The sequence below is a fragment of the Myxocyprinus asiaticus genome, chromosome 24, assembly GCF_019703515.2.
Source record: "Myxocyprinus asiaticus isolate MX2 ecotype Aquarium Trade chromosome 24, UBuf_Myxa_2, whole genome shotgun sequence".
Taxonomy (NCBI): Eukaryota; Metazoa; Chordata; class Actinopteri; order Cypriniformes; family Catostomidae; genus Myxocyprinus; species Myxocyprinus asiaticus.
Genome location: NC_059367.1, coordinates 40,989,896 through 41,015,364, shown reverse-complemented (window position 1 = coordinate 41,015,364; position 25,469 = coordinate 40,989,896). Strand labels below are relative to the sequence as shown.

The 25,469-nt window shown below is 35.4% G+C and overlaps 4 protein-coding genes across 5 annotated transcripts in view; 1 reads left to right on the top strand and 3 right to left on the bottom strand.

Moving 5' to 3' along the window:
• The window catches only part of LOC127414471 (H(+)/Cl(-) exchange transporter 6-like), a 33,068-nt gene extending 29,080 nt beyond the window's left edge, over positions 1–3,988 (top strand). The window contains exon 23 of the mRNA XM_051652512.1: positions 146–3,988. Within this exon, the coding sequence (XP_051508472.1) occupies positions 146–226 (81 nt within the window). The 3' untranslated portion in view covers positions 227–3,988. The remainder of the gene's footprint in view (positions 1–145) is intronic.
• Positions 3,989–12,494: 8,506 nt separating this feature from the next.
• On the bottom strand, positions 12,495–16,454 carry LOC127414481 (natriuretic peptides A-like). Its single transcript, XM_051652522.1, has 2 exons — positions 16,302–16,454; positions 12,495–14,663 (listed from the first exon to the last, which is right to left on the bottom strand). Exons 1-2 carry the CDS (start codon positions 16,413–16,415, stop codon positions 14,358–14,360), a joined length of 420 nt encoding a protein of 139 aa, XP_051508482.1. The 5' UTR covers positions 16,416–16,454; the 3' UTR covers positions 12,495–14,357.
• A 3,856-nt stretch (positions 16,455–20,310) lies between these two features.
• On the bottom strand, positions 20,311–21,197 carry LOC127414482 (brain natriuretic peptide-like). 2 transcript variants are annotated; one of them, XM_051652524.1, is made up of 3 exons: positions 21,016–21,197; positions 20,680–20,935; positions 20,311–20,531 (listed from the first exon to the last, which is right to left on the bottom strand). In XM_051652524.1, exons 1-3 carry the CDS (start codon positions 21,130–21,132, stop codon positions 20,515–20,517), a joined length of 390 nt encoding a protein of 129 aa, XP_051508484.1. In that variant the 5' UTR covers positions 21,133–21,197; the 3' UTR covers positions 20,311–20,514. The 2 variants fall into 2 exon arrangements, with proteins under 2 accessions (XP_051508484.1, XP_051508483.1); XM_051652523.1 differs by having other exon boundaries at positions 20,311–20,935.
• A 2,232-nt stretch (positions 21,198–23,429) lies between these two features.
• Positions 23,430–24,442, bottom strand: LOC127414483 (C-type natriuretic peptide 3-like). Its single transcript, XM_051652526.1, has 2 exons — positions 24,300–24,442; positions 23,430–24,164 (listed from the first exon to the last, which is right to left on the bottom strand). Exons 1-2 carry the CDS (start codon positions 24,381–24,383, stop codon positions 23,862–23,864), a joined length of 387 nt encoding a protein of 128 aa, XP_051508486.1. The 5' UTR covers positions 24,384–24,442; the 3' UTR covers positions 23,430–23,861.
• Between the last annotated feature and the right edge of the window lie 1,027 nt (positions 24,443–25,469).

Genomic DNA, 25,469 nt, shown 5'->3' with positions numbered 1-25,469 from the left:
AAAGGGTTTGTAACTACCTGAGAGTGAGTAAATGATAACAAATGTATTTTTTTTTTTTTTTTTTTAACAAAATTTAAATTTTCCTTTAACTTTGTTGTGTATAAATGATATAAAGTGATTTTTATGCAGCTTACATCTCTTTCAGATTGTTGGAATAATCACCAGACACAATCTCACCCATGAGTTTTTAGTTGCTAAACTCCGACAACATTACATCACAATCTAAGACGCCAGCCGTGCCGTCTGCGAACAAGCCTGCAACCTCGAGTTACGGCTCATGTGAGATGAGCGGAGCATTCTAGGGACCCAAACCTGAGACTAGATCCACTTCGGACCTGAAACCTTTCCTAGTTACTGTTTGAACCACTTGGGTTTGGTACTTCAACCATCCATAAACAAATACACACACACACACATCCATCATGATAACACTAATGCAGGTGAGGTACCTTTAATCAACACATTTCAGCACAGCATCCTGGATATCCAATACTGAAAATGCTTGCTGCCTAAGCTTTACCAACTTCACTGTAGCACTTTTCATTTTCATTTTGAGTTCTGAATATTTTAAACCATGTGCACCATTTCTGTGTATTTATGAAAGTTTGCTTTTGCACAAAGAGTGACATGAACCACTAGATCAAGATGATCTTTTTTTCTGGGAACACCTTCCTGTCAGTTAGGAAAAGCATCCAGATGCGGCATTGAAGTATTAGAAGGCCTCTTTTATTTTTTTAGGAACCATCCATAAAATATATGCATATGTTCATAGATGATAATTTCAGTTAATCATGTCGTTATGTATAATGACTTTGACTTTTTTTCTAGCGACAGATTTGTTCTGTTTTGATATATAGTGTAAGCTGATTGAATTCCAGGTTAACATTTTTGGGTGAATCTCATGTAAACGGGTCATATTTCACCCCCTAAATAGCCCAATTATTTTTTTATTTATTAAGACATTACATTTTGCATAAAGAAAATCAATCCTATTTCAGGACCATTAAGATGTTTTGCATTGTAAAATTATTTCCATGACATGTAAGTACATTTTAACCCCAAATACAGTAAAAAAAAAGATTGTAATACAATTTTTAAATCGGTATAAATAATAATGAAGAACCATTAATTTTGTGGCATTATGTTATAAATTTTTTGCAGGAAAAAATATAATCTACACGTAATGGCACATATTTTGTCCATTCCGTTGACATGCCCTGGTATTATCGACCTCAGTTTATCAGGGATGAAAATTCTCAGGGTGTGTTTGCAATGAACTAATCAAACCACCATAAAATCACATTCCAGATGGGAATCTGAATTACAGGGACATGATAGTAATATGCTTTTTTTTTTTGGTAATGTAACATAACATCCACTGTTACTGTAACTTACAGTCATGATATTTGTGTCATAAGATTATTGTGGTTTGATGCAGCTTTTTGATTTCAAGGGACTTTTAAAAGCAGACTAAATAGTATTGGAAGAAATTATGGCACGTTTGTACACCAAGAATTTCTTATTTTATATTGTTCATCATAATTTCCTTTTTTATTATTATATTATTTAAGATGGATTCCACTGAGTATATTTTTTTCAAGCATATGCTGCAAATAATGTTAATGCTTTTAAAATATCAATTATCTATATTGCCTTTTATTATTATTATTATTGAAGAGAACCGATTGTTAGTTTTATTTGATGTGTCTTTTAAAATGTATGTTTTCTAACATACTGTTTATTTATTTGCTTTCTCTGTTAACTGAGTATGCTGCCCGGTGTGGAGAGTTGACTAAATCTACCATCCGTCTGTTATAAGAACGTCATAAAGCATCATGTTAACATTATCTGATATTGTCATACTTATCTTTCTAATCTCAATACTCTGTTATCATGGCATGTGTCATGGGGGTCAGGTAATGGATTTAAATATATACACTTCTAAGACTTGAAATGATGGGTTTAATAATTTTTATTGAATTAATCTGAATTGGCTGAATTTACATAAATCCAATCAATCTGAACCTTAAACAGTGCAAGGAACAAGTGTACAAGAAGGTACAGATCAATGAAGAACTGTTTAAAAGTTTAGCCATTAACAAAACATTTACTTTAAACTTGATTTATACATTGATTACTTACACAATGGCAAGGAAATGAACAGGATGCCCAACAGGATGGAGCCAAACTAGGTGAAAATAAAGAGCTAAAGCCATTGCTCAGTGATTGAGTGCTCTAGTGAAAGTTTGCTTACATGAGTGTCAACTTAAATGTAATATATACAGTTGAAGTCAGAAGTTTACATACACCTTAGCCAAATACATTTAAACTTAGTTTTTCACAATTCCTGACATTCAATGTAGAAAACATTCCCTGTCTTAGGTCAGTTAGTATCACTATTTTAAGAATGTGAAATGTCAGAATAATAGTAGAGAGAATGATTTATTTCAGCTTTTATTTCTTTCATCACATTCCCAGTGGGTCAGAAGTTTACATACACTTTGTTAGTATTTGGTAGCATTGCCTTTAAATTGTTTAACTTAGGTCAAACATTTTGGGAAGCCTTCCACAAGCTTCTCTCAATAAGTTGCTGGAATTTTGGCCCATTCCTCCAGACAGAACTGGTGTCACTTAGTCAGGTTTGTAGGCCTCCTTGCTCGCACACGCTTTTTCAGTTCTGCACACACATTTTCTATCGGATTGAGGTCAGGGCTTTGTGATGACCACTCCAATACCTTGACTTTGTTGTTCTTAAGCCATTTTGCCACAACTTTGGAGGTATGCTTGGTGTAATTTTCCATTTGGAAGACCCATTTGTGACTGAGCTTTAACTTCCTGTCTTGAGATGTTGCTTCAATAAATCCTCTTTTTCCTTCCTCATGATGCAATCTATTTAGTGAAGTGCACCAGTCCCTCCTGCAGCAAAGCACCCCCACAACATGATGCTGCCACCCCCATGCTTCACAGTTGGGATGGTGTTCTTTGGCTTGCAAGCCTCACCCATTTTCCTCCAAACATAACAATGGTCATTATGGCCAAAGAGTTCAATTTTTGTTTCATCAGACCAGAGGACATTTCTCCAAAAAGTAAGATCTTTGTCCCCATGTGCACTTGCAAACTGTAGTCTGACTTTTTTATGACACTTTTGGAGCAGTGGCTTCTTCCTTGCTATGCAGCCATTCAGGTTATGTCGATATAGGACTCGTTTTACTGTGGATATAGATACGTGTTTGCATGTTTCCTCCAGCATCTTCACAAGGTCCTTTGCTGTTGTTCTGGGATTGATTTTCACTTTTCGCACCAAACTACGTTCATCTCTAGGAGACAGAATACGTCTCCTTCCTGAGCTGTATGATGGCGTGGTCCCGTGGTGTTTATACTTGCATACTATTATTTGTACAGATGAACGTAGTACTTTCAGGCATTTGGAAATTGCTCCCAATGATGAACCAGACTTTTTTTTTTCTGAAGTCTTGGCTGATTTCTTTTGATTTCCCCATGATGTCAAGCAAAGAGGCACTGAGTTTGAAGGTAGGCCTTAAAATACATCCACAGGTACACTTCCAGTTCAGTACATCTCCTATCTGAAGCGTATTGGCTAATTGTCTAAAGGCTTGACATAATTTTCTGGAATATTCCAAGCTGCTTAAAGGCACAGTTAACTTAGTGTATGTAAACTTCTGACCCACTGGAATTGTAATATAGTCAATTAAAAATGAAACAATCTGTAAACAATTGTTGGAAAAATTACTCATGTCATGCAAAAAGTAGATGTCTTAAACGACTTGCCAAAACTATAGTTTGCTCATATGAAATCTGTGGAGTGGTTAAAAAATAAGTTTTAATGACTTCAACCTAAGTGTATGTAAACTTCTGGCTTCAACTAATATATATATATATATATATACACAGTACTGTGCAAAGGTTTTAGGCACTTGTGAAAAATGATGCATAGTGAGGATGTCTTTAAAAATAATGACATAAATAGTTTTCATTTATCACTTTGTCATACAAAGTCCAATAAACATAAAAAGCTAAATCAGTATTCGGTGTGACCTCCTTTGCCTTTAAAACAGCACCAATTCTCCTGGGTACACCTGGACACAGTTTTTCTTGATTGTTGACAGATGGGATGTACCAAGCTTCTTGGAGAATTTGCCACAGTTCTTCTATCTATTTAGTCTGTCTCAATTGCTTCTGTCTCTTCATGTAATCTCAGACTGACACGATGTTCAGTGGGGGGCTTTGTGGGGGCCATGACATCTGTTGCAGGGCTCCCTGTTCATCTAATCTTCTCTATTTGTAAAAGTAACGTTTGGGAGTCTAACATTTATATTTTCTATTAACACACTAAAGTTGAAGATATACACTAAAGCTGAAGATATACATGTCCATCTTAATACAAATGCTTTTGTGAAACATCTTATGTGCCTAAGACTTTTGCACAATACTATATTATGTGTATATATATATATATATATATATATATATATATATATATATATATATATATATATATATATATATATATATATATATATAATGTAAAATTGATTTCTAAAGCACACTCAAAACACAGCAAAGCTGACCAAAGTGCTGAACAGAAAAAACTACAATACAATAAAGTAAAACAAATACATTAAAATACATACAATAAATTGTGACAAGACAATCTCAATTGATACTGCAAAACGCTAGATAATACAAGTGCATTTTAAGCCTGCATTTATAAATAGACAGTGATGAAGCTTGTCTAATGTCAAGTGGTAGCTGATTCCATAGCCTAGGGCAGCAACTGCAAATTGAGTTAAGGTCTGGGCTCTGACTGGGCCACTTCAAAAGGTGGACTTTCTTTTAAAGCCATTCTGTAGTGGATTTACTTGATGTTTAGGGTCATTGTTCCCCTGCATCACCAAAGTTCTACTGAGCTAAAGCTGGTGCACAGTTACCCTCACATTATCCTGTAGGATATCTTGAAAAACTTGATGATGGCAAGCGGTTTAGGCCCTGAAGCAGCAAAGCAGCTCCAAATCATGATGCTTCCTCCATCGTACTTCACTGTTGGGATGATGTTTTCATATTGTTATGTGATGCCCTTTTTATGCCATACGTAGTGCTGTGTGTTCTTCCCAAAAATTCAACCTTAGTTTAATCAGTCCACAAAACATTTTCCCAGTAGCATCGTGGAGTGTCAAGGTGGTGTTTGGCAAACTTCAGGCGAGCAGTAATGTTTTTGTTGGAAAGCAGTGGCTTCCTCCGTGGTGTCCTGCCATGGACACCATGCCTGTTTAATGTTTTCCATACAGTATATTCATGAACAGAAATGTTAACCAGTTCCAATGATTCCTTTTAATGTTTATCTATCTCTCTAGGGTTCTTTTTACCTAATTGAGCATGTGGCCTTTGAGCCATCTTGACTGGATGACCACTTCTAGGGAGAGTACCCACAGTATTAAGTCATCTCCATTTATAGACAACTTTTCTAACTGTGGACAGATGAATATCTAATCTTTTTGAGATAACTTTGAAATACTCCCCAGCTTTATGCAATGCAAGGCAACAATTCTTGATCGTTGGTCTTCTGAGATCTCTTTTTTTGCGAGGCATGGTCCACATCAGCAGATGCTTCTTGTAAATAGCAAACTCAAAATGTTTGAGTGCTTTTTATAATTCAAAGCATCTCTAACCCGATCTCCAATCTCGTTTCATTAATTGGATGCCAACAATTAATAACAAATTTGGTTTTGTTGATATCATTAGCCTAGGGGTTCACATACTTTTTCCAACCTACACTGTGAATGTTTGAATAATGTATTCAGTATGTACAAGAACAATACAATAATTTGTGTAATTAGTTAAAACAGATTGTTTTTGTTCATTGTTGTAGCTAAGATGAAGATCAACCAGATTTCAAGACAAATTTATACATAAAGGCAGGAAATTCCAAAGGGTTCACATACTTTTTATCAGCACTGTTGTAAAGACCAGGCTGAGTCCAGAGGAGGTCGAGTCAAGACCAAGACCGGAGAGGTCCGAATCGAGGCAGAGACAAGACTGTTTATGTATGTATTAAATGTAGAGTTTAAAGAACTATTTACTCTAGGCTCATATATCAAGTCAAGATTTATTTCTAGAGCACATTTAAAAGCAACAGAGTTGCACCAAAGTGCTGTACAGTAAAATATAAAACAAAAAATCCAGGTGCAAATACGCAAGTGACAACATTAATAAACAACATGCGAAAATACAAAATATGCACCCTTAGATTTACAGCGACAACGAGGGACAGATAAGAGAAGTTGATTACACGATCTAAGTGCTCTTTGGGGAAAGTAAGGATTCAAAAGGTCACTGATGTACTTAGGTGCGACACCAGATAAAGCCTTGTACACATAGACAGCAATTTTAAAATCAATTCTATAATTAACGGAAAGCCAATGTAAAGATGCTAAAATGGGAGAAATATGATCCCTTTTTTTTTGTGCTGTAAGAAGTCTAGCTGCCGCATTTTGAACAATTTGAAGACGTGAAATAGTAGTTTGAGGCACTCCGATGTACAGAGAATTACAGTAATACAAACGTAATGTAATAAGAGCATGGATTGCATTCTCCAGATCTTTTGGAGAAAGACACTGTTTTAATTTAGCCACAGATCTTAGATGAAAGAAACTTCCCTTTACCACTGCACTAATTTGTTTATCAAAAATGTATTTACCTCATTTATTATATGCTCAAGCTTATATTGGTTAAACAGTATTTCCAGTTGAGAATAAAAATGAAATAAATACCACATTTTAGGTTAAATGAACAAAATGGTATTACAATTACGACATGTCAGCGTTAAAATGTCAGTGAAAAACTCAATAAAAGTTGCAAAGTCCCTATGTGGCTTAGTATGGCAATACAAACTACCAGCTGCTGTATACAATTATATTCCATTCAAGTAAACATTCCTGCTTTACAAAAATCAGTATTACTGTACTATAACTAAAATGTGCCTAAAAACCAATCAATAATGTGTTAAATATGACAATGTTTATGCAGAAAGTGAATATAAACCTTTACATTCAAATTGTTAACAATTTACTCAATTGTACTACTATATTTCATTCACTGTAAGTCAAGAAAGCATTTCTGTTTACTTTCGTCTGCAAGATTTCATTTCGGGTACGCACAGAAACCGTTTTTATTTTTTGAAAAAATAACTATTCAGTTCTGATGCCATCAGGGTTAGGGAGTAACGGAATACATGTAACAGGATTACTTATTTAAAATACAAAATATAAGTAACTGTATTCCACTACAGTTACAATTTAAATCATTGGTATTTAGAATACAGTTACATTCAAAAAGTATTTTGATTACTGAAGAGATTACATTTTATTGTCATTTGTTTCATTTAATATTTAGTCTTTTCAGATGGAAAACATTTATACATATAAATGATGTGATCCAAAGTGCATTTGAACAGCGGTGAAACACTTTCTTATGATGTGTTACATTCATACGAACAGACAGAGAAGTAAGTTTGAAGTAAGTTTGGAGCAGAAGAAATAGAAATAAACCTTGTGTAAATTGTCAGCTTTACGCTAAGATAAAATGCTATTTCTAGCCACTTTACATGCACATGTTACCAGGCACGATCATATTTTTTTATCAAGAAAATTCACGTTGGATCATAATTTCTTTTTTTCTAGTAAGACCTTTGATATTAGGGCAAAAATTGTATTCTTGATAATAATTTTTGTATTGTTTTCCTGTAAAAATATCTAAAAATCCTTAAAACAAGATCAATTTGATTTATCTTGTTTTAGAAACAACACTGCATAAGATATTTAGGTTTTTACTGGCAGAGTTTTTATAGTCAAAACAAGTGAAAAATCTACCAGTGCTGAAGAAGTAATCCAAAGTATTTAGAATATGTTACTGACCTTGAGTAATCTAACGAAATATGTTACAAATTACATTTTACAGCATGTATTCTGTAATCTGTAGTGGAATACATTTCAGAAGTAACCCTCCCAACCCTGGATGCCATTGAGAGAAGTATTTAAAAATTTTCTTCAGTATGTGTAGCATTCATGTAACTAATGGCTAAAGCATTTCTAAAAGACTTCGAGGCCGTTCAGACCAATGCAGTGCAACGAATAGAGTTGAACACAGGTATCTCGAGACATGTTTTTAACAGTTACTGTTCTTTTTTTTTTTTTTTTTTTTTTTTTTTGGACAAAAGAATGTAAATAATTGTGGCACTCCTGCACGAGACGCCGAAAACACAGCAATATGTGGTGCAACAGTCAAAGACATCTGTTTAGAATGACACGTTTTTAACATGACAGCACCAATGGAAGTTTCCTAAAGATACCTCTCAAAAAACAGTCTTTTGTTTCAAATGACTGTAGGTAAATATCCAATTAATCCAATGTTTGATTAGTTCTCCGTTTCTGAAATATCCCAATGCTGTTTCACTGAGTGAGAAATTGGTGCAAATTATTCAGTGTGACAGCAGTCCGAACGAACTGGATGGAATAGCGAATCGATTCAGACCTTTGTGCTAACCCGTTTTGCCAATTCACTTAAAAGAACCGACTCAATAGAATGATTTGTTTGTGAATCGGGCATCACTAGTTCTGATTCTGCAGCACAAGATTGCTGATATTGTCAGTCAAAAAAAAAAAAAAATGGTCATTTAAGTCAAAGCTTTCATGGTATTTTTTAAAAGGGACTCGACTGGTCTCAGAGTTAAGCCAGAGTCCACACTTGTTCGAGTCCGAGTCAAGACCGAATACAAATCTTCAAGAGTCCATGACGAGACCAAGACCATGAGTCCGGTCTCGAATACTACAACACTGCTTTTTCTTGCAACTGTATAGACATTTTTCTAGTTTAGATGTTAGCTTAGCATCTGGGGACATGGCAACATCAACTCAAACCAAAATTGTGAAATTATTTCAAATTCATCCATATGCTCACTTAATTGTGATATTGTGACAAAAGCACACAAATTTGATTTTCATCTTTAAAAATGCTGAGTTATATATATATATATATATATATATATATATATATATATTGCATAGTAGTAATGTGACACCTCCTGTTTAAGTGAGTTATGAATAAAGAGTCTCAGCACCTGGTGTTCAGTCAGTCATATTCACAGAGGAGTTCAGTGCTGGATTTCATTACTGTCTTTATGGCTGGGTACGTGGAGTTAAACACGTTCTGACACATGCATGGAAACCTCCTAATGTAGGCTGATGTGTCGGACATGGGCCATTTCAGCACAGATCCAATTGCCACTAAGGAAACAAGCCTCATGAAGTGCTAATCATGGCACTCCTCAATGGCAAATCAGGACATTGTCATTTTTTTTCCCATTTCACTTCACATGTGATTTTGGAGGTTATTGAAGATGCAAAATCATAGCAAACAAGGAAGGCAACACAGTCAATTTTAATGGAACAGTGTGTGTTTTTTAAACTATCTTTTCCAAAGATGTCCACAGTTATTATTTATACTCTACTAATGCAAGAGTGAGAGGGTTTGATTGCTATAACCAGTCAAAAAGAAAGTCTCCCCAAATGATTCTGTGCATTAGCATATATTTAAGCTAGTTATTACATGAGTTATTACATGGGGAAGTTGTCACAAGGGCTGCATATAAGTAACTATTCAGTGAGGTCACGCACTGATGTTGGGTCGCACCTGGCTCGGTGCTTCAATTCATCCCAAAGGTGTTCAGTGGGGTTCACGTCTGAGCTTAGTGCAGATATCCAGATAAAGCGAATAATAGAGCGCAACAGTGTCTTCAGCCTTCAGTGTCTGTTTTGCAACTTAGCCGGCAAGCACATTGCTTTCAATGAAAAACATCTGCATGATAGACTGAAGCAAATGGCATTAAATTTTTCTTAAATTATATGTTGGGGTACATTTTTGTCATAATGACATGTTTGGGAATGATTTTGGTTTCATTTGAACTCAGCAATATTTATTAGTTTGCAGTGATTAATAACTAATCCATTGTTTTCTGCTCACATTCTGCTCTGCTGAAGTGGCTCACTTTTGTTCCAGGTGTATTCCAAGTATTCCGATTGCTTTGTGTGAAGAAAGGTCCCCTGATGTCTGTCATAACAAATCCTGCACTCGTTTTAACATTCAAACATTGACGCCTCAAGAAGCATTACAACACAGGTTTTACATCAGCGTTGTTAAATGCCATTGGCTCTTGCATGTCTTGTGACCAATGATGACCGAAGTTTTTTAATGCAATTTCATGGAATATCCTATGGTTTGGAATACTTTTAAACTGCTTTTTCATCATTTTTTCAAAATAAATTATTGTAACTGTACTTTTATCTGCTTGTTACATATTTTATATTGTTAAGATGTGGTTAAGTTTAGGTGTAATACTGTGAAGTAACTAAAATTATTGTGACAAAAGTTATCTGCTGGTTACATATTTCATTTTGTTGAAAAGTGGTTAGGTTTAGGTTTAAGGGCTGGGTTAGGTGATCTAAAATATTGATATGATAGTATAATGTAACTAATGTAAATACTATTGCGGTTAAATACATGCAGTAATATCCGAAGATTGACCGTTTTTGATTATTCCATCTGTCGTGACTCTCAGCTGTGATCAGCATTAATGCTGAAGCTGTTAGTTTAACTCTATTTCTCAGCTATAGTGTAGTAGTAAGCCGAGCAATCAGCACTCTTGGAATGCCTCTAGTCCATTCAGATTTGAGGACCGGAGCTAACTTTTGTACAATTGCATATATCTTTATATTTTGCAATAAATGTAAAATATAGGGTAATATTTCCAGACTTTAGTCAGCTACTTTAAATCAATAGTTTTATATTTTACAGTCGTTTTTAATTCAATTGTAGTTTTCTCATTGAAGACATTAAGTACACAGTCTTGTACCTTTGTTTTTGTTGCCTCAAATCAGTTTGTTATTTTGTGATTTACCTCAAAACTTGTTGTTTTGGTTTGTGGCTTTGAACTCTTTAACTTTATTAAATCCTTGTGGAAAAACAACAACTTAGTCTCATGACTTCATTTGTATGAAAATGTAAGACTTTTACATCAGCCAATCACATATGCTTTGCAAACATACGTTTTGAACCCAGATGATTTGCTTTCTTCTGTAATACACATCAGGGCATTTAACATAAATATCATGGTTATCTTTACACTTCGGGTTCAGAAAAAAAAAATTATACTAAAAATACTTCGGGAACCAAAACGGCTGAAAAGTAGGCACTCTTGCGCTCTTAATTTGTTTGGTCATATGATCTCAACATGGTGGCACCCATGAATCCACGGCCAGCACAATGTACAATAAAGCAGCCTTTTCTCGAAGACTTATATGATTCTGACGGTCATTCAGGTGACTGAGTCTTCATTCTTAGGTTTAGCATTTAGCAATAAAATATCAAGGCTGTATCGTGTGTGTTGCAGCTACGTAGGCTTTGAGTTTTTCTCTTAGTCTAGATAGTAAGCCAGACATATTTCATAATGGTAAAGTTAAAAAGTGTGACAACCAGCCCCGACGTACTCTGTCTCACTTCTAGAATATCCTTTCAGAATTCAGGTCACTGGGTGTACATTCCTTTCCACCAACTACAGGGAGGGCAGGGTGGCCCAGGGTGAGAGGGGTCCGCGACGTCAACCAAAAGGAAACATTAAAACGACCATGGGCCCGATGGCCGATGAAAAATGACCGAGACCCCCCAAAAAGGGGGCCTGACAAGTTCTTTGCACTGGAGTCCGTAGATCCAAGTTACGCCACTGCTTTCTACCAAACAGCTACTAAATTGAGATGTGATGTAAGTGGCGCAAAAAGTAAGTGTATAAGAAATTATACAAAAGACACTATCCACCTCCTGTGGGGTGTTTTGCGTGTGGTCATACATCATATCTGTAATTTTACCTCTCAGGTCAATGGATTAACCTGCTGATAAACACTGGAACAGCGGTTTGAGCTCCTACAGACTGCTCTAGTCTAATTATGAGGATATGAGGTTATCAATCATTCTCTTGTCAGTGGTATCTCACTTGGACTCACACTGGACCAATGAAATCAGTCTTTGACAGAGTTCTTTCCGCTTCACTCCAGAGTGGAAATAAGAGATTTCTAATGAGAGTCTTCCACTGTGGCAGCAGTCGGATACGTGGGCATTATTCATGCAATCAGGAGAGTCCTGCTGCGCTTGTGGAATAGGATTAAGGTTGACATGGCGGTAGTTTTTTTAAGGGTTAGGCCAGGTGTTGATAAGCTCTGGAGTAATAACCACCTGCAGCTGTTCCACTCATTGTAGTATAGTAATGATGTTTCCTCTAATGACTCTGATAATGGCTATTAGAAAAGATCATGTGGGTGGTAAATGAGTCACTACATAGATGCCCAAAGAATATCGAGAGAAGTTGGGCCGATGGAGACCGTGTGTTTCTACATAAGTTAACTTTTGTTTTGAAAAGAATGCAGTGCAACTGATTTGAAAGCAAGATTTTATTAACATTACATTTTTCAGTTTGATCAAAAGGTCTTCAATATTCTGGCATCTAATTTTACTGTATTTGCAACAAAAAGCTTAAGTATTTAAAATATAGGCATATATACTTAAAAAATATACGTATTTTTTGAGTTGTCTACAGTTTCAAAACAGAATAACACAATCTTTTCCAAATTACTTAAGTCTCATTTAAAGAACAAGCTACACACCAGACGTGAGTATTATTATCTCACAAAAGCTTGTAAATTCAGATTCAGAATAAATAAAACATGAAGAGTACACATCATATGTCATATATGGATAGTTGATGCATTACATGCACACAAACTTCTTTTTTTGAACATCAGGATTTTACATTAAAATTTAGATAAATGTACAAACGTGTATACTGTAGCTGGTCAACATTTCTTTAAAGTTGTTCATCATTCATTTAATCACATTTTAACCTTCACTAGTTCATTTTTAATGGTCCAGTGGTCTGACAAATACATTTCTAAAAATACAAATATTCCATATAGTTTTTCAATTAAAATGAGGACATAAAAGCTGCATGCATAATAAATATTAGAGAATCATCAGTATGCTTTAAAACAGTTTTAGATGGAGTAGTATGTCACACTGCAGGTCATGTAATTTTTTTCCCAACGGTATCTCATGTCAACTACACATGTATATCAATATCTTCATAAGCATTAAAATTATAACCACTTGTGCAATATTATTACATCAACAATCCAATCTAAAAGAAAGCCACCAGTTTAATATAAAGCATGTCACAAACTGCAGTACATTGATGAGTCTTGTGTAATTTCCATATGTTACATTTGTAAAAAAAAAAGAAAAAGAAAAAAAAAAAAAAAACCTGCACATGCTCAAGATTTAAATACATTCCTTTTTGTAATGTGCCACTACATTTCTTTTGCAAAATAATTTAGATATTATAAATATACACCGATCAGCCACAACATTAAAACCACCTACCTAATATTGTGTAGGTCCCCTTCATGCCGCCAAAACAGCGCCAACCCGCATCTCAGAATAGCATTCTGAGATGATATTCTTCTCACCACAATTGTACAGAGCAGCTATCTGAGTTACCGTAGACTTTGTCAGTTCGAACCAGTCTGGCCGTTCTCTGTTGACCTCTCTCATCAACAAGGCATTTCAGTCCACAGAACTGCTGCTCACTGGATGATTTTTGTTGTTGGCACCATTCTGAATAAATTCTAGAGACTGTTGTGTGTGAAAATCCCAGGAGATCAGCAGTTACTGAAATACTCAAACCAGCCCAATAATCATGCCACGGTCCAAATCACTGAGATCAAATTTTTTTACCCATTCTGATCATTGATGTGAACTTTAACTGAAGCTCCTGACCCATATCTGAATGATTTTATGCACTGCACTGCTGCCACATGATTGGCTGATTAGATAATCGCATGGATGATAGTTGGTGCCAGACGGGCTGGTTTGAGTATTTCTGTAACTGCTGATATCCTGGGATTTTCACACACAACAGTCTCTAGAATTTATTCAGAATGGTGCCAAAAACAAAAAACATCCAGTGAGGGGCAGTTCTGCGGATGGAAACACCTTGTTGATGATAGAGATCAACAGAGAATGGTCAGACTGGTTCGAACTGACAGTCTATGGTAACTCGAATAACCACTCTGTACAATTGTGGTGAGAAGAATATCATCTCAGAATGCTATTGTGAGATGCAGGTTGGCGTTGTTTTGGTGGCACGAGGGGGGGCTACACAATATTAGGCAGGTGGTTTTAATGTTGTGGCTGATCAGTGTATATTATATTATTAATGTCACTATATTCACTCTTTGCTTCTAACCTTTTTTAGAGTTGCACCCGAGGGTGCTGGAAGACCCTATGCGATCCAGTCTTCCCCCAAAACAACCTGAGAGACTTTTACTCCGGGTGGACATGAGAAGATCAATGAGATGATTTCTTTGTGTCTCAAATCCATCTGCAGGGTTGGTGTTCTTTGCCGGAGGGGCCTCTTCCTCTTGGTCTCTGTCCCAGGACGTGGAAGCAGGGCTCTGATCTAGCGCGGAGTTGCTGTCATCATAATCAACTGATCTCTCAGGAGTCTCATCTGCGGCCAGGGCCTCCTCAAACTGCTGCAACAAACTCTAGAGAGAAATCCAATAGTCCATAACTAATTCATTATAGAGTATGCTTTTGTCAATTCAAGTCAAGTCATTTTTATTTGTAGCACTTTTCACAATACACATCGTTTCAAAGAAGCTTTATAGAAATTTATGCTGTAACAGAAATGGAAGCTGTAATGTCTGTAATGTCTTCGATTCATCATTGTGCGGTTTGATGAAAATGTGACTAGATTATTATTTTTTTTTTTTTTTTTTTTGTGCCCTTAGTATTCTCAACGTCAACAACATGACTCATGAATTGTGTTTAAAAACTGCTTGTTTCCCTGTTTAGCACAAAATTACTTTCACAAGATAAAGGCCTTTAGAAAATAACTCCAGAAACAGACTCCAAACTACCTAATGCAAAATAACACAGATCTAAATGCTTGGTTAATAAATTCTCTTGTCTTAACTTTGAATTTTGGGGTTCAAAACAGAAATGCAGTGGGACACAAAAGTCTGAGAGCACATTGAAAATCCTGGATTTGTTTCATTTGACAATCAGATTTCAAAAAAATTAAAGCAAAGTTATGGTGAGGTTATGAATTTGTCACTCAATTGCTTATGACTTAATTACATTTATGCATTTGGCAGATGCTTTTATCCAAAGTAACTTACAGTGCACTTATTACAGGCAACCTGGAGTTAAGTGCCTTGCTCAAGGACACAATGGTGGTGGCTGTGGGGTTAGAACCGGCAGCCTTCTGCCTACTAGTTCTGTGCTTTATCCCACTATGCCACCACATTAATTAATTGCATTAAATTAATTAATTAATCACAAAGATTAATATAATTCAATATAAATAATACATAATAATTCAAATAGTTTGAAGTATAATATGTATGACCTATAAATATTCAGATTTAAATGTATTGCATTATTGTGTCAGATGAGCAAAGCATTGATTAGACAATACAAAAAAGTGGCTTTAGAAGTCAGTATATTGTTTGCTTTCTTCCCATATCATATGCTAACATAACATTAGCTTACCGTCGACAGCAATTCATTTTGCAGTTGAGTTCGTCAGTCTGTCCTTTTCTCGCAGGACTTATTCTTTTATTCCGTCTGCGCTATTTTTAATTCTCCGTCAATGTGCGTCAGACGGACATTTTTGGAACTTCTCGCTGTTTTTATGATGCTGTTTCGAGTAAAAAGTAATTCTGGGGTATGTGGAGAAGCATTTTACTGTGCTTTCCAACTGTTAAAAACATCCATGTGACTTGAGAGGTTCATGGTAGCATGCTGACTGCCCCATGTTGGCACAGATCATTAAAACACAAGTTATATGTACTTCAAGCTTGAATTGCTCCCATGGTAGGAAAATATGCATTTTTATTATGGAATTGACTTATTGGGACATTATTAATTGCGTACGCATTATTTTTTTTTTCAAGATAATTAACCGTACTGCGTTAAATTGAAAGCCCTAGTTAGGACACAAAATGACAAAGTAATATTAAAGATTCCGCACTATTTCTAGGTGTCCAATCAAAGGTAAGCAATTTGTGACATTGACCATGTTTTCAACAAATGGTTAGATTTCTTTGCTTCCACTGAAGCATGAAAGATGCTCTTTTACTAAAACATTCTGAAATTCATGTTAATTTGTCCAACTGTACCTTAAGTTTGGCAATGTTGCTGGATGAACCGTGTCTACTCAACACGTGTGCTTGTACATCCATCTGTTGCCAAAGTAGGACCAGTAGTCCTGTAAGAATTAGTCCTCTGATCATCTCTGTGTTCCTCTGGATGCTGGTTCTTACCTTCTGAACTGGCAGTCTGCCTGACTTGCTCTTATATAGGGACAGTTTCCTGTCAACGGCTCATCCTTTGTAGACTGTGTGAAGTGCATTCTGACACCTCATCTAGGATAAGGCTTGTGGGGTAGATTGCCTTTTAAGTGGCTGTTTGCTGCAGTGTAAGGTGCCATTCTGGAGATCTCCTGATGTATAATTCTTCTGGTAACTCGGACACAAACAGGGTGACCTCAGTTCTAAGGGTGCCATGCAGACGTGGCATGCATCACCTGGAATGCATACTCTACATGAGTGTCTCACATTGTTCCGGCATCACCAAAGAACTGATACAAACTGCATCTAAGTATACCATAAGGGGTTAAAGCAGTGGATGGACTATTTATAGGCCACTGCTGTTGCTTGAAAAGATGGCCTATTGGCTTTACGGAACAAGCAGAAAGTAAAAAATACATCAGAGCCTTTACCCATATGCTAGAATTGATTCGATCAGTGGTTCCTAAAGTTTTTAGAGCAAGTACCACCTTTAATCAGCTAAGTACCACCTAGTCACAAAAATACTTCACATTTTTTCAGCATTGAGAAAATCAAATCTTTGAGTAGAAGCTTAAAATATATTCTGGGTTCAGTACAAGTTAAGCTCAATCGACAGCATTTGTGACATAATGTTGATTACCACAAAAAATAATTTCCACAAATAAATAATTTTCTTTAAAAATGTGCAAATCGAGGTTACAGTGAGGCCCTTTATATGGAAGTGGATGGGGCCAAATTTCAGAAATGTGAAGCTTATAATATTTATAAAAGCACTTACATTCATTCTTCTCTTAAAACTCATGTATTATTTGAGCTGCAAAGTTGTTTAAATTGTCATTTTTACAGTCGATTTAGGGTATTAGGTTTTACGTCATTATGGCAACAAAGTAAAATATGATATAACTTTACAAAGAAGAGGTAAGTAGGTGATTTTATCACACTAAATTCATGTTAACATGCATATTGTTTATGTCTTGTAGCTATACTTTAGAAACAGTGAGTATTTTAACATTTACAGATTGGCCCCATTCACTTCCATTTTAAGTGCCTCAATGTAACCCAGAACTTGTATTGACCCCAGAATAGACATAATGCCATATTTTGTTTATTCATTTTTCTGTAGTCCAGATATAACGCTGCAAGACCATGATCAGTCCCTTGACTGGACTTTTGCAGATCTGTAGAAGGACCCAACTAGAGTGGCATCTAAAATTAACACACAGGCCTTATACTACAATAGTAACATTTAGAAAGAATTTAATTGTATTTGCACATCCTGCATTACCAATATAAGACTATGGGCTATGCGTCAGATTCTTAGACATACAAAGCAGATTGTACATAGAATGTAAATTAGAAAGAACATAATAAAACAAAACTGAAACATTAAAGAGAAATAATATTGGATATTCCGTATATTTTTAATATTTTTAGTCATTTACCAGAGTTGTGCTGTGTACCACTTGGATACACTCTATGTACCACTGGTGATTCGCAATATGATATGCTGATAACATGTTTGTGATGTTAGATGTGGCTCTAGTGACACCGAGCTCAAGATTTCAGATACTTTGCTTTTGTTTGCTTTTTTACCTTTGCTTGAGCAACATAATAACATGGGAAATCAGTGCTTTATTCCCGATTCCAACCCCCCCCCCCCAATTTGCAAAAATGTTCATACCCTGAAAATTGGTCACGCTGTCTTGACGTCACATTTCTTTTGATCTTCTTTTGAGATAATACATTTGCAAAGAAGTAAGTAACTGTTCTGGTCTCAGCAGGGCCGTAGCAAGGTATTCTGGACCCCCTGATTGTATATTGGTCAGGGCCCCTTTCCCATTAAAAAAATAAAGTTTAGAATTTGTTGTGGGGCCTCCCTGGATGTGTGGGCCCCTAGAATCGTTACCAGCTTTCACCCCACTAGCTACGGCCCTGGGTCTCAGTACTGTTATGGTTAGGGTTAGGTTTAGGGTTTAAATTAGGTTTAGGAGAATACTAATGTAATTACTATTCAAATATTTCCCAAAACTGGATGCGCTGTGCCATCACATCTATTCAAATGTTTTATTCTTATAATGCCTGGTCATGTCTTGTGTATGCACAGCACGTCATGCAAAGGTTTGCATGGGCACAACTGTAGTTCCAGCTGTGGCCACTAGGGGATCGGGAATTTCCAGTTTTAGCAAACAAAAAATTTGACCTGTATTTGATCAATATTTAAGTTTTTGTACTCTAAATCGAAAGTGAACATGGAGAAAGTCTGTTTCTCACCCACACTTATCATATCACTTCTGAGGGCAAGGATTTAACCACTGTAGTCTTATGGATTACATTTATTTTTCCTCTATATGCTTTTTGGAGCTTCAAAGATCTGGTAACCATTCACTTGCATTGTATGGACCTACAGAGCTGAGATATTCTTCTAAAAATCTTAATTTGTGTTCAGCAGAAGAAAGAAAGGCATACACATCTGGGATGGCATGAGGGTGAGTAAATGATGAGAACATTTTCATTTTTGGGTGAACTATCACTTAAAAGTTTGTCAAGAGTGGCCCTTCCAGGAGCAATAATTGATACACGTGTGTGCACAAAACACCATCAGGGTAACACATATGACACTAAAATAATACATTAACATTAACTAAACTACATAAAATATAACATCCCAGTGTACATAACTTATACCAAAAATGAAACATAACGATTTCCATAAAATATAATTACTATTATACAGTAAAATCATACATTTTACATCTAAAAACATTTTTAAAAACTTTTACAATAATTTACTGTGAAATTATATGTATTTTCTTACTAAATATATTATAATTTTATAAGCATATGTTACCGTATATAACCAACATTATTTTTAAGTTAAAATTTTTTAGGTCTAAATGGCATTGAATATGTCTAAAATGAGGACCAATTCATGTCCTACTCAGATTTGTTATTACATAATCATTGGTTAGCACCTATGAAAATGCATTTTATAAAATTAATTTTTGACATTTGGTTTATTTATGATTAAAGGAAAGTTAAATATTATTTTATTTTATTTTTTTGGCCAATTCACCTGTTGCTGTCCATGGTGCTGAAACATTAATGTAGTACTGTTAATGAGTGGAGAAATTATTTTCAAATCGTTACTGGAGTTTCCCCAGTACTACACATTTTGGACGTCTTCCTTGTTTAACAGCGGGCCAAATAATTTTATTTTAAACATGTTATTTTAATTATTCGTGTTGATTACAGATCTGCTTCTCGGTCTGAACCTATCAGCATCAAATCTGTAGTCTATCACTGCACCATATCTAACAATAATTCAGTGAACACTTGGAAACAAATGAGAAATTTACTTTTTACCTCAATATTTTTACTTGTATCTGGATCAACCGTGCATGTACACATAGTAATTATATATAGTTCTCTAAAAGGTCTTCAGCATGTCACAGAAGGCTACATCCACAACGTGCATTAATGCAAAGAAATGTGTGATGCAGCAGTTTCCTTCAGAATCAAAGCACATGCTTATCATGTTTAACTAAAAAGAGAGAAGACACATTTTTGGGGCAACAGAGAGTGGTGTAATTATACAAAATTACTGTAATAAACCATTTATACTTTGTTTCATGAAAAGAAATTATCGGAACTAAATTATTAACCAGTTACCAACATTTAAAAATAACGTTTTCACACGTTCGTTTTTGTTCCTTGGAACATTTTCAGTCCCTGGTATTCAGTGGGATAAAACTCAACGTAATATACATGTAGGACTATGCATGCTCTCGTTTAATCAAGGTTCAGACATTAAGAAAAAATACAAATGTTCAAAACCATGGCACGTGTAAACATTTATTACTATTAAAGCAGGAATTTACATATGATTTGATTTACAAGTAATTACATTAAAGATGCACATAAATATATATTTGACTATTTAAACAATTTAATAAATAGACCTATGTTAAGAAATATGCATAGTTAAGAACAATTTTGGAGGCTGTCATAGATAATGACATTGAAGTCTCTAATCATTAAGACATCACTTCCTTTTAGGACCTGAAAAAAGAAAAAAGTCGGTGAATCATACAATGTATTGACTTACACTGGCTCATTAGGAAATGCATTATTAAAAGTAGCGATAGGCCTAGTTTAGTTCATGTCATAAAAATAATTTACTAATACAAACAAAAAATGTAAAACCTACTTGACCGAACAGTATTACATCCCAAAGACGACATGGACCCAATTCTGTCCAGTCTGCGCCCGAAACACCCAGAGAATCTCTTGGAGTCCTGTCGGACTGTCTTCAAGTCCCGAGCAGACAGATACTCTCTCATGTCCATTTTGGTTTGAGGTTGAATGTGGATTTCTTCAAGATCGGCCACCTCTTCTTCCACCTGTGACAGTCTTCGGTCTTGAGATGAACCAGGAATGGACTCTTCAAGCTGTTGTAGAAGAAGCTGAAAGAGTCGCATATGTGTCATTATTGTGGCCTACAGACAGTCATGCATTATTGTCCTTATGAAGTCTTTAGACTTACCTTTAAGACATCCATGTCATCGGTTGTTAAGACTGTGTTTTTTAGTGGGAATGCACCCATGAGCTGAACAGTTAAGAGTAAGAAGAGGCCAGCTAGAGGAATGTCAAACGATTTCATGTTTCCTGTTTTCTGTTCGTTTCTTCTCTGTCGTTTTCTTCTTCGTGTCGTTTTTCTTGTCTTTGTCTATGTACTCTTTGAGTGGAGACTCAAGCTCTTTTATACCTAGACGTTTGACATGCCAGTTATGTGGGGAATGACTACTGCATTCCAACACCTCTTTCTGATAAAGCGCTGTCGGAAATGATTCCTTGTAAAGCTTACAGACGAAGTCCAAATGTGCCATATAGCTTGTCACTGTAACTCCTCTTTCATTCATACCCTACTTCCCAAAAATGATTCATATCAAGTAATTTGCATGGCACTTCGGAGTGTTAAATGAACGGTTTATTGTAACACTTAATGTAACTGACTTTAATAAGTAATTAAGAAACATTAGGTAATGCTTAACAGATGAATGTACTGTAAAAAATGTCTGTAATTTTAAAGGTAAAAGACTGTAAAAATGCTACAGGAAAAAAAAACATTAATTGATTAACAAGTATTAACTGTAAAATATACAGTAAAAAATGACAATACAGTTGCTTTTAAAATAAAATGTAAAAATGACATTTTTTTAGATGTAAAAAGTATGATTATCCTGTATAATTAATTGTACAAATTTAAATTATGTTTAACAAGAGAGTACATGTACTTTTTACAGTAAATGATTGTTAAAATTACAGTAAAAAACTATAATCGGGCGTTCCCACAATTCCCTGCATGACCCATTATTATTCATTATATTTTAAGGGAATTGTTATGTTTCTTCTTATTTTTTATATCAGTTATGTACATTGGGGTGTTCTGTGTTATATTTGATGTAGTTTAGTTCATGTTTATTACATTATTTTAATTTCACATGTGTTACCCTGATGGTGTTTAGTGTTTGTGTGAGTGACACTGAGCACTATCTATACATGTTTATTGGTCATTGCTCCTGGAAGAGCCACTATTGATGAACTTCATGTCATCATGTGCTCTTCTGTAGTTTGTGTGGTGATTAACAATACCTTACAAAAAAACAGCTGCCAGTTTCATTTCATTTGAACGTATTTTAACTAGTGATCTGTTAACATTATGCAATGTTAAAAGGTTTTGCCAATGTTCTTAATGCAAACTATTAAATGTAGGCTACATATACACTGTATATACACTCACTGAACACTTTATTAGGAACACTATGGTCCTGATAAACTGTCAGACGTGGTCTTCTGCTGTTGAAGCCCATCCGCCTCAAGGTTTGATGTGTTGTGCATTCTGAGATGCTATTCTGCTCATTACAATTGTACAGAGTGGTTATCTGAGTTACCATAGCCTTTCTGTCAGCTCGAACCAGTCTGGCCATTCAACAATGTGTTTCTGTCCGCAGAACTGTCGCTCCCTGGATGTGTTTCATTTTTGGCACCATTCTGAGTAAACTCTAGAGACTGTTGTGTGTGAAAACCCCAGGAGATCAGCAGTTACAGAAATACTCAAACCAGCATGTCTGGCACCAACAAACATGCCACGGTCCAAATCATAGAGATCAAATTTTTTCCCCATTCTGATGGTTGATGTGAACATTAAGTGAAGCTCCTGACCCGTATCTGAATGATTTTATGCAATGCACTACTGCCACACGATTGGCTGATTAGATCATTTCATGAATTAGTAGGTGTACAGGTATTCCTAATAAAGTGCTCATTGAGTGTATATATACACCCCCCCCCCCCCCCACACACACACACACACACACAAAATTATTTACACCATGGGTAAATCTTTTCCTCAGATCTTGATTATTAGGCTACTGTATATACACTTCAAAAAATGCTTTACCTAAAAAATATAGGTCTACTTCAAGTGTTTTGTTCTTCACCTTTTATTCATGTTCAATTATTTTATGAAATATGGATGTATAAACCAGAATAGTCTACATGAAGTAATCTATAAGAGTCAGATCAGAGAGAAATACTAGTAAAGCATTGTTATTTATTTATTTTAATTCAATGAAACTCGTTGAGGCCATTTTTAGCCAGTTTTTTGTTTGTTTGTTTTTGCTTGACTATCATAGGCCTACCCAGATACAAAATATAAGATCTAACTAAGAGATATTTATGAAATCTGCAGATACATTCCTCGTGAGGGTTTGATTCATTGAATAAAGATTGACGAAATTCAACCATAATAACACACCTACATGTATTGAAACTCATAAGAAGGCCTGAACTTGACGATGCAAGGGACCACACTCACAAGAATTTAATTTTAAGACATGTCCATAAACAGGCAAATTCATAACCAAATATTCTTACTTTAATTTTAGACCAAGTTGACACACATGTTATGCAAAATATTTATTTTGCTGCAATATACATGATCTATAACACGAGTGTATTTAGAGGTGACATAAAATAAATAAATAAATAAATAAATAAATAAATAGATAGACAGTACAACAGTACAAGTAGCAGTGGCCTATAGTATTTTCAAATTTTCATACTATTTACATTTCTAAATCTCGAATAAATAATGACCAACAGATATCGCCTGAACACAAATCAACGGTAAACTTGCAGTCCACATTTCTTTTTTAGAACAGAGGTGCCTGCCTGAACATTTCAAGTAAGGAAATCGCAGTGCCCTATTCCAGTAAAAGCCCAAACTGCAAGAAGTGACATGACATAAAGTAATAAGACGTACTTTATTTCAAATACGCGTTTACATTTTTTTTTTTTCCTGTGTTCATCTCTGAGCATACCTGCTGCTTAACACCCGAGCCCGCTAAAAGACCCGATTCTCTCGAGTCTGACCCCAAAGCAGCTCCGCAGCCCACCTTTCTTGAATCGACTCCACGAGCGCTTGGATGTAGATAGTATGTCTCCTAGGAGACGCTCGAACGCGCTATCTTTTCCCGCCAGCGCTGAGTTTCGCGCGTCTGACTCCCACAGATGCTCCGCTGGCGCGTCCAGCTTGCTCTTCTCAGCTTTCACATCTTTCTGCTCCATCGCCGACTCCTCCGACTCCACAAACGGCGTAATAACTTGTTCATCTAACAACTCCTTAAGACTCTGGTGTAAAAAAATAAAATAAAAATTATATATATATATATTATTATTATTATTATTATTATTATTATTATTATTATTATTAGTGTAAATGTCTACTAAACTATTAAGGGCGAGATTAAAAGTTTAAGGACTCACCTGTAAACTGGAAATTGGTTTGGCCCCGACCAAGCTTAAAAACAGAAGTGAAGACACGCAGAAACAGGAGATGTTGGCGATCATTGTGTTTGTATTGCTGCAGTCAGCACTCTTCAGCGGTAGTTGTGCGCGTCTCTGTTCACCTTCAGATCGTACCCGAGAGCCGTGTCCAGGTGCGCTCTTTTATTTGGCTGATTTCGTCACAGACACCCAAGCAAACGACCCACAAAACCCTACGGGGAGGGCTCTTTGTTTTCATCAAGTTTCCCACTTCAGTTACCGAACATATACAATGCTGACGTGAAGAGGCTCCATCTGATTGTCTAGTAGAGAACATTATGATGTGCATCTCTTAACAGGAATGTACAGTATAAGATTTTTTATACATTTTTTTGGTCACAAAGTAGCAAGATTGGAACAATGCATTAGTTTTTGGAATACTGATTGATGGAGCAAATTCTACAAACGAATGAATCTTCATTATGATTGGATCAGTCAATCTGCGCCCATTTTGACCATTCTTCATAACAATTCTATTCCTCCAACTTAAGAAAAACAATGTTTTTTTTTTTTTTTTTTTTTTTTTAAATTCTATCCTTAATCCTATGCTATCCTTTCAAATTTTGTACAGTTATTGAAAAACTTTTGATTTAACCCTTTATACTCTGGTGCATTTTTGGGCTGCCGCCTGCCATTTTTCACACTTAAATTTAAAAGCTCACCATTCACACAAACTGTGGACTAATTGCAAAAAAAAAAAAAAAAAAAAGAAAAAAAAAGTTATCTCATTTTTCGGAGAACCTCCCAAATAATAATAAAAAGACTCCAATTATTCATACATAATATTGTATGTGTTTATAATCTTATGATAAACAAAGATAAAAAAAATAAAATAATAATAATAATAATAATTTTTGTTGTTGTTGTCCCAAATTTGTAAGCATGTTATTCTGGTTCTTTTCACTCTACCTCAATTTGAAAAGTCTAATTTCATTCCACTACATGGCAGCAAGCACTATAAATAACAAAAAAATAAATAAATAAATAAATAAAACATTTCTCTATCACATTCCATCACAATAATAAGATCTGAAATGTAGGTGGCGCTCTAACGCATTTAAGCCCAAATATGTTCTTGTCCATAGACATACAGTACACTCTAAGAAAAAA